The sequence below is a fragment of the Thamnophis sirtalis genome, unplaced genomic scaffold, assembly GCF_051295495.1.
Source record: "Thamnophis sirtalis isolate CommonGarterSnake01/CBP01778 unplaced genomic scaffold, rThaSir2_p1.2 scaffold_12, whole genome shotgun sequence".
Taxonomy (NCBI): Eukaryota; Metazoa; Chordata; class Lepidosauria; order Squamata; family Natricidae; genus Thamnophis; species Thamnophis sirtalis.
In genome coordinates, this window is record NW_028261392.1 from 2918832 (window position 1) to 2928162 (window position 9331).

A 9331-nucleotide genomic window follows, 5' to 3' on the forward strand; every position below is an offset into this window, starting at 1 on the left:
ACATATGTGCGAGGGGAAACTTTACCTTTACTTAAAGTTGCCTTCGTGTACAGATTTGATAAATAAATATTAAACATTTTGAATTAACTTTTGTGGGGAGAGGTGGTGTTTATTTAATGTTTTTAATGTTCCCTGTAGATTTATGGTTGTTTTATAGTTTTTAATTTTTTAAAATTATGTAATTTGTTTTCAAGTTTTTTTTATTTAAAAAAATATTGTTTATATTCCACCCTCCCTTATGCTTATCCATGACCTGATAAAGCTTGGATTGACGCAACATCTAATCAACCATCCATTCCAGAAGAAAACCTCTGTTGTATCTACATGGGATGAACGTACATCATCTCCTGCATGGGGGTTTCTGTAAAATTAAAAGTCCCGTCATTAACCAAGATATGGATACTGGCCACCAATACAATGGGATTTCAGGGAGTCCTTGACTTACAACATTTTCACTTAGTGACTGTCTAAAGTTACAACGGTGCCCAAAAAAAAGTCAACGAGGTACCCAGATTCACTTAACAACCGGTTTGCTAATTTAACAACTGCAGTGATTTCACAACTGTGGGGGGAAAGGTTATGAAATGGGACAAAATTCACTTAGCAACTGGCTCACTTAGCAGCGGAAATGTTGGGCTCAATTACCGTCATAAGTTGAGGAGCACCTGTATATTAAAGCAGATTAAATTGGCTATTGTTATTCTGAGTACTTTCCCTGTAATGCAATTGTAGACTTCAAAATACGATATTCGGTTGGTATAAACACTGAACGCCAGCAGTTAAGTGTACAAAATAATTTATTACAGCATTACATTGTTGAACTTTTTACAGTAAAGTTTTCATTCAACTATCGATCCTAAGTAAATGACAAAGGAGATTGTCTTCGTGACATCTTGGTAAAACTTCCCTTTTTAAATTTTGCATAGGACCTCCGTCATTTAGATATTTACATTACTCAAAAAAAAAAGAAAAAATTGAAAACAAACTGGTTCCATTGGTTTTTTTCCCCCTCATCAAAACAAAAGGTGTTTTTTTTAATACAAAGCCACAGTGAATTTTCTTTTACATTTTCAGGAATAGTTATTTATCTCCTGAAAGGGGAGGGGGGGGACATTTAAAACTGATTCAAAACATTGATATATTATAGGTGAAATGCATGTACGTTAACTTATAAAAACTAAACAGGGGGAAAAAAAAGATGAAATGCAATGTATAATCAGCCAAAGTTGTGCTTTAAAAAACAGCCTTACTTAACGTTAACAGCTTTACAGAATGTAATGCAATAATATTTTTTCTCCAACTACTGGTTTCCAATTCATTTCTTGAACATTTTAATGTGGCTCACCATTATTGATGATGATGATGACGACTGCATTCCCCGTTAATTTTCTCTCCCTTTTGTTTTGGAAGTGAAATGTTTTTAAAATTCCTAAGTAATACAAAGGTATCTTAATAGATATAATGGCAACTTAACGGTATTAAGTTGTAGATGTAGTTGATTCAATTTGTATGCCGCCCTATTCCCGAGAGACTCAGAGCGGCTAACAACCAAAGGGGGAAGGGGATACAAATAAGAAAATAAAAAACAAACAAATTAAAATACAACAATAAGGGTTAATTGATCGTTGAAAGAATCATTATGAAACCAAAATAATTTAGCTTTAAAAAAACACATTCTCCGTTTTATAAATCCGAAAGCACTTTTCCATTGAAGCAGAATTTCCATACAATACTAGAAAACTGAGGAAAACTAGGCCAGTACCCATCGCGATCCATGCTTTGAAAGAAACAGAAAATAATATTAGTAGCTCAGGGTTGACACAAGAGATTTTTTTGGTGCTCTCTTTGAGTTTGGTGGTTTTCTTGCAGATGTTTCATGACCCAACTAGGTAACGTCATTAGCGCAAGAAGGAAGCAGGGTGTTTGTTACCTAATTGGGCATGTTGTGGCCCACCAGGGGATGGCAGCAGATTCGGACAGTGAGGAGGTTGGGGAGGAAGATGGGCCAGTCTTGGGAGTCTAGGGAAGGCTCCGATGAGGGCTCTGTGTCGGAGGCAGCCCACCTTGAATTCCTTTCTTATCTCCCGCTCATTTCCCTTGACTGTTAGTTGGCCAGATTCTTGTAGACAGCTTAGGCTTGCAATTAATCTTTACACCCATTTGATCTGCCCGGACCTCCTGATTTACTTTTCATATATAAAATTACCCTGGACATGGAAGTTTGTCCCTACCATCTGAGAGATCATTCCTCCAAGCAATAATCAAATATCTATTGAAAGGATGTGATATTTGGGATCCCAAACTAGGGGGAAAATGGTTATTGTTGTGGCCCCCCAGCAGCCAGCAGAGATGGCTGTAAATTCGGACAGTGAGGAGGTTGGGGAGGAAGATGGGCCAGTCCTGGAGTCTGGGGAAGGCTCTGATGAGGGCTCTGTGTCGGAGGCAGAGAGGGGGCCAGGGACATCTGACAGTTATCAGCTGCCTTCGGAGTTAGACATCAGTGAGGCAGATGAACAGCTGGAGCCTGTTCCCAGTGTGCACATGCACGGAACAGCTAAAGAACAGGGGTCGACTTGGGAGTAAGGCCACAGGTGGACGGTGAATGGCCCCTCCCAGAGGAAATAAAAGAGGAGCGACAGGGGAGTGGAGTTTGCAGGAGACAATTACTTCGCTTCATTGGTTCCTGACTCTCCTTGCCAAATGTTGCAGATATCGGCCTGGCAGCTCTCCAAGCCAGATAAGGTCTGTGACTGGAAATCCTCCCTTGAAAAACAGTTGCCGGCTGTGAATGAGCAGAATTCATAGCCAATTAATAAAAGGGCTTTTTGTCGGGACAAGGACTTTGCTTCCTGCTCTCGGGAAGCCTTGATCACAACCGGGCAATGAAAAGTCTGCAAGAAAACAACGAAGCTAAAGGAGCACCAAGGACGCCATCGAAACACACACACCATGTTTCGAGGATATATTTATCCTGGTTTGTTAACTTTCACATGCAGGACTTTACATGGATGGTGACACAGTCAAGATGGCGGCCTCTCCTCAGGTTCTCCTCGTACGGACACCTTCCTTGCACGTTTTGGAAGAAGTGATCGTATTTATTGGTATATTCAATGGAATTTATGGGTCGACGATTCAGAATAGAAAGATTTATAGCTGTACAGAGTATAAACACGCCCAGCATTATGCAAAAAAAGGCTGTTTCTATTCATCATTGGCAGCTTTTGTTGAGGGAAAAAGGAGTTTCCTGCAGAGTAGATTTGCCTCCAGTTTCCCGGGTTTGGACAGCTGAGTGGTTCTTGATGAGATCCGGCGGGAAGATCCCGGACGATCCCTGGAGTGTCAGGAGCTGGTCCTGGCCTTCTGTTTCAAATCTCATTGGTCAGCACTTCATGATTGATGGCCATATGATTCACGGGGGCAAAACAACCGTCCTCATCACTGGTGGGAGACATGAAGGCCGTCGCTAAAGGGAACATTTTGTGGCACGCGGTCCGATATGCCTCGCTCTGGCTGTGGCATCCGCCAAAGGTGCCATCGCGCAGGAAATCCAAAACCGTCGTCAAAATCTGCAGATTGACACACAAGGAGAAGCGTCAAAAGCAGAATTCATCAGATTTACTGTATTTTTCAGAGTATAAGACGCACCCTTTTCTCCCCTAAAAGAGGGTGAAATTTGGGTGCGTCTTATATACCAAATGTAGCCCCACCCACCCAGCAGACCCCACCCTTTGGCCTCTGCCTCCCAGCAATTTACCTCTTTGCAGCAAACGGGGAGGGGGGGGGGGGCTTAAGGAGGCTTCAATAGGCTATAACACAGTGGTTCCCAAACTTGGCAACTTTAAGACTTGTGGACTTCAACTCCCAGAATTCTCCAGCCAGCAGAGGGGGCCAGGACCGTATGACAGTTACCAGCTGCCTTCGGAGTCAGACATCAGTGAGACAGAAGAACAGGTGGAGCCTGTTCCCAGTGTGCACATGCGCAGAGTTGCAAGACGAAGGAAACAGCTAAAGAACAAGGGTCGACTTGAGAGTAAGACCACAGGAGGACAGTGAATGGCCCCTCCCAGAGGAAATAAAAGAGGAGCAAAAGGGGAGTGGAGTTTGCAGGACACAATTGGTTCAATTAATTGGTTCATGACTCTCTGAGACTCCTTGCCAAGTTTTGCAGATAATCAGCCTGGCAGCATAGAGCCGAGGTGGCGCAGTGGGCTGACTGCTAGATCAGCAGTTTGGCGGTTCAAATCTCACCGGCTCAAGGTTGACTCAGCCTTCTGTCCTTCCGAGGTGGGTAAAATGAGGACCCGGATTGTTGGGGGCAAGTTGCTGACTCTGTAAACCGCTTAGAGAGGGCTGAAAGCCCTAGGAAGCGGTATATAAGTCTAACTGCTATTGCTATTGCTATCTCTCCAAGCCAGATAAGGTCTGTGGCTGTAAATCCTCCCTCAAAAGACTTTGCTGGATGTGAATGAGCAGAATTCACAGTCAATTAATAAAAGGGGTTTTTGTCGGGACCAGGAGTTGGCTTCCTGCTCTCGAGAAGCCTCAGTCAGAACAGTGATTTACCTCCACGTTTCTGTCCCCCATGGCTTCGTCAAGTCTAGTAGCGATGGCGATTGCTTTCTCTTGCCTTGAATTGTCCAGGAAATACATCATTTTGGCACCTCCAAGAGGGGAAAAAAAGCAGCTTATTAAAAGAAAAGGATGTTCGTTTTATATAAAGAAAAAAACCAGGTTTTTAGCTGCTGAAGCCCATTATTCTTTATATTAATCTATCTGAAACAATCACGCAGAGGAGTATATTAAGATTTTATAAAATGAAAGACGTTCGATTTTATCTATCAGACATTAGAGGAATATGCTTATTTGCCAGATGTTATGATCGCCGTTCTGAAATACGAGTGTGAGATATTTTTATTATGTGGAAAAAGATCTTCCCTTTGATGGTATCATTGAGCAAACTCTTCACCTCCCTTTAATGGCCCCATAATCCCTTGCAGGGTGGAGTCTGGGCAACTGAATGGACCTGAGTGTTTATTGGCCGGATGCCCTTCCTGTCACCAATACGGAGTTTTGTTCGGCAGATATATTCTCATTGTGCCCAGAGAGAGAAATCTAGCAATATCTCACTAGATAGTGGTCTACTAACTTCTACGCTGTTTATCCCCAAATGTGGGCTTCTAAGCTAAGAAAACCAAATATAACCAATTCCTCTCTCTCTCCATTCTCTCTCTCCATTCTCTTTCTGCATCCATCTCTCTCCCCTCCTCTCTCTCTCCTTCTCTCTCCCTCTCTCTATTCTCTCTATCTGTATCTCTCTCTCCTTCTCTTCCTCTCTCCATTCTCTCTCTCTGCATCTCTTTCTGCCTCTCTCCATTCTCTTTCCCTCTCTCCCTTCTCTCTCTGTGCATCCATCTCTCTCTCCTTCTCTCTCCATTCTCTCTCTCTGCATCTCTGCATCTCTTTCCCTCTCTCCCCTCCTCTCTCCTTCTCTCTCCCTCTCTCCATTCTCTCTCTCATCCATCTCTCCCTTTCTCTCTTTCCATTCTCTTTCTGCATCCTTCTCCCTCTCTCTCCTCTCTCTCTCCCTCTCTCACCATTCTCTCTCTGCATCTCTCTTTCTCCTTCTCTCCCGCTCTCTCCATTCTCTCTCTGCATCTCTCCCTCTCTCTCTCCATCTCTTTTCTTCTCTCTCCATTCTCTCTCTGCATCCATCTCTCTCTCCCTTCTTTTCTCTCTCTCTCTCTCCATTCTCTCTCTGCATCTCTGCATCTCTTTCCCTCTCTCTCTCCATCTCTCTCCCTTTCTCTTTCTCATTCTCTTTCTGCATCCATCTCTCTCTCTCTCTCTCTCCTTCTGTCTCTCTCTGCATCTCTCCCCCCCTCTCTGAATGGGAAGACAAAATTAAGATCTGTGTAATCATCGGAAATCACGTCAATTAAATCAAAAGATAATCTAGCTTCTTTATCGCTCAATCTAGGCTGAATGTGACCCTGAATTTTACAACACAGGTAGTCCTTGATTTACACCGGTTTGTTTAGTGACTGTTTAAAGTTACAACGGTATTGAAAAAAAGTGGCTTATGATCATTTTTCACATTTACTACCGTTGCAGCGTCTCCATGACCACGTGATGAAAATCCAGAGGCTTGGCAACTGGCATGTACTTATGACAGTTGCCATGTCCCAGGGTCATGTGATCCCATTGCGACCTTCTGACCAGTGAAGTCAGATTCACTTAAAAACTGGGTTACTAACTTAAAAACTGCAACGGTTCACTTAACAGCCATGGCAGGAGATGCCGTAAAATGGGGCAGAATTCACTTAATTAATGTCTCACTTAGCAACATCGTGGCCGTAAGTTGAGGACTGCCTGTACAACAAAGTGGAAATGAATTTGCAAACCTTTGCCTTATGTGGTTGCTGTGCTCGGCCACACAAGTTTATTCCTGCTGGGAAATGTAGCTTTGCCAGCCCATCGGTGTTTAAACACACCTGTCCACACATACCTGAGAGCAGGTGCTGTATAGAGGTAGAATTACGCTTGAGAAATTCTTCGTTGAAACTTTCCAAATCTTTGCTGGTGAAGATCTTCTCCATTTCTTGCGTAAGAACCTTGTTCACGATTTCTGGCAAATTGCTATGATTCGACACTAGGAGCAACAAAGAAAACCTTGATTCAGATGAGCCCTTTGATTTCATTTTTAGGAAACTCAGCCAAAGGTTACAGCAAAGGGGCCGGATTTATTTTGCACTTACCACACTTGGAAAACTTGATCAAACATTCATGTAGCCAGGGGTTGTTCTCACCAATGGCAAAAGCCCTTTTAACCGACTGCAACATTAGCAGGAACTTTCCTGGATGAAACAGGAAAAAATGAAATTGCAATTTTATTATTTTAAGTAAGGCTATCCAATTATCAATCCCCTGTGGGAAGGGGCTTACAACAGAAAAACAGATCCAGGGGGGTCACTATAGCGAATCCTCAACTTATAACAAGTCACAAGGGAACTGAAAAAAGTGACTTAGGATTGTTTTTCACACTTATGATGATAGATAGATATAGATAGATGGATAGATAGAAAAATAGATAGGATGGATAGATATAGATAGATAAAGTGGATGGATAGATAGAGATAGATAGAAGATAGATATAGATAGAGAGATAGAAGATAGAAGAAAGATAGATAGGTAGGTAGGTAGATAGGATGGATGGATAGATATAATATAAAGTGGATGGATAGATAGATATAGAGATAGAAGATAGATAGATAGATAGATAGATAGATAGATAGATAGATAGATAGATAGATAGATATAGAGGATAGATTGATGATAGATATAGATAGGATGGATGGATAGATATATAGAGAGAGATAGACGATAGATAGATAGATATAGATAGATAAAGTGGATGGTTGCATAGATATAGAGATAGATAGAAGATATATAGATAGAGATAGATAGATAGGATGGATGGATGGATAGATATAGATAGATAAAGTGGATGGATAGATAGAGATAGAGAGATAGAAGATAGAGATAGATAGATAGATAGATAGATAGATAGATAGATAGATAGATAGAGATAGATAGATAGGATGGATGGATATAGATAAAGTGGATGGATAGATATATATAGAGAGATAGACGATAGATAGATAGATAGATATAGATAGATAAAGTGGATGGATAGATATAGATAGATAGAAGATAGATAGATATAGAGGATAGATATTAGATAAATAGATAGATAGATAGATAGATAGATAGAGATAGATAGAATAGAAGAGATGAGATAGACAGATAGGTAAACACACACACAGACAGACAGATATAGAGGCCTGCTTGTTGAACTGGACTATATAAACTAGATAGATTACAGAAATACTGTACGTTACAAGGCAGCCAAGCATCTTTCTTTAGGATTAATACATTTATGCAGGAAATGAAACCTATCTGACTATTATAATTCCATCTAAAATAGATTTAATTAAACTGATCTAGAACCTCCACCTGTATTCTGTACAGATAATTGTAGGCGCAGAAAAAATTAAACGCACTTTGACCGGCATGCACAATTGGGGGAGGGCACAGTACGTACATATCCGCGTTAAAATCCTCTCCTTATCCCATGTGACAACTGCACGCACTTTACCTTTCCTGAAATAGATTTCAAAGGCCAGGAGATGAGTATCTATGTTGTCTGCCGCGAGGTTCTTCAGAGGTATAAGGAACTTAATCGCCTCCTCCAGCGGATTTTCCACCTGTCCCAACAACAGAAAACCGAGGAGGTTACAAAGCGGAGCCCGTGAAAAGAGTATCAAGGAGTAAGCGTGACATAATTTGGTGTAGTGTTGCTCCCAGGGGAGAGAGAGAGAGAGAGAGAGAGAGGGAGAGAGAGAGGGAGGGAGAGAGGGAGGGAGGGAGGGGGGGAAGGAGGGAGGGAGAGAGAGAGAGAGAGAGGGAGGGAGGGGGGGAAGGAGGGAGAGAGAGAGAGGGACAGAGAGAGAGAGAGGGAGGGAGGTCAAAGAGGATAGAAAGCTTGAGGTGTTCCACCACTTCAGAAGACACCTGACTTCTTGGTTCTAATTGACAGGTAGCCCCCCACTTACAACAGTTTATTTAGTAACCGGTCAAAGTTAGAGCCGAGGTGGCGCAGTGGTTAGGGTGCAGCACTGCAGGCCACTTCAGCTGACTGTTATCTGCAGTTCGGCGGTTCAAATCTCACCGGCTCAAGGTTAACTCAGCCTTCCATCCTTCCGAGGTGGGTAAAATGAGGACCCGGATTGTTGTTGGGGGCGATATGCTGACTCTGTAAACCGCTTAGAGAGGGCTGGAAGCCCTATGAAGCGGTATATAAGTCTAACGGCTATTGCTAATTAGGCCAAAGTGAAGTTTTTTACCCTTTCCAGTTTCTCAGGGACCAATTCTTCCTTCGGGCCGCTGGTCTCCTCTTCTTCCTCGTCTCGTTTCTTCTTCTGACTCTTCTGCTGCCGCTCTCGTTCCGCGTGCTTCTTCTCCTCCTCCAGTTTCGCTTTCTTCTGCGCCCGCCGCTGCTTGCTCAGCATTTTCTTCAGTTCTTTGGCGGAAAGGTTTTCTGTAGGAAACAGAATCAGGCTTTTTTCTCGATTTCGACCCGGGGCTGGTAGCCCCTCGAGACGGAAGAGTCAACAACTGATCTGTGGTCAACGGTTAACATTTCTTCAGTGGGTTTTACCGCGTTCCACAACCTTCCGCGAGACCCGTCTTCCGCCGCATACTTCCCAATGGCCGGTAAGATCACACACTTGGCTTCCCGGGATCCCTGCCCCCCCCCCTTTGGGGAGCGAAT

The 9331-nt window shown here is 42.8% G+C and overlaps 1 protein-coding gene across 2 annotated transcripts in view; it reads right to left on the reverse strand.

Annotated features, from left to right (window-relative positions):
* Window positions 1-779: 779 nt before the first annotated feature.
* NAA16 (N-alpha-acetyltransferase 16, NatA auxiliary subunit) overlaps window positions 780-9331 on the reverse strand; it is a 35673-nt gene continuing 27121 nt past the window's right edge. For both annotated transcript variants that reach the window (XM_087726973.1, XM_087726972.1), the window contains exons 15-20: window positions 8904-9097; window positions 8156-8264; window positions 6756-6854; window positions 6506-6649; window positions 4564-4661; window positions 780-3566 (exon numbers count right to left, since the gene is read on the reverse strand). In XM_087726973.1, the coding sequence (XP_087583099.1) occupies window positions 3366-3566; window positions 4564-4661; window positions 6506-6649; window positions 6756-6854; window positions 8156-8264; window positions 8904-9097 (845 nt within the window). In that variant the 3' untranslated portion in view covers window positions 780-3365. The remainder of the gene's footprint in view (window positions 3567-4563; window positions 4662-6505; window positions 6650-6755; window positions 6855-8155; window positions 8265-8903; window positions 9098-9331) is intronic.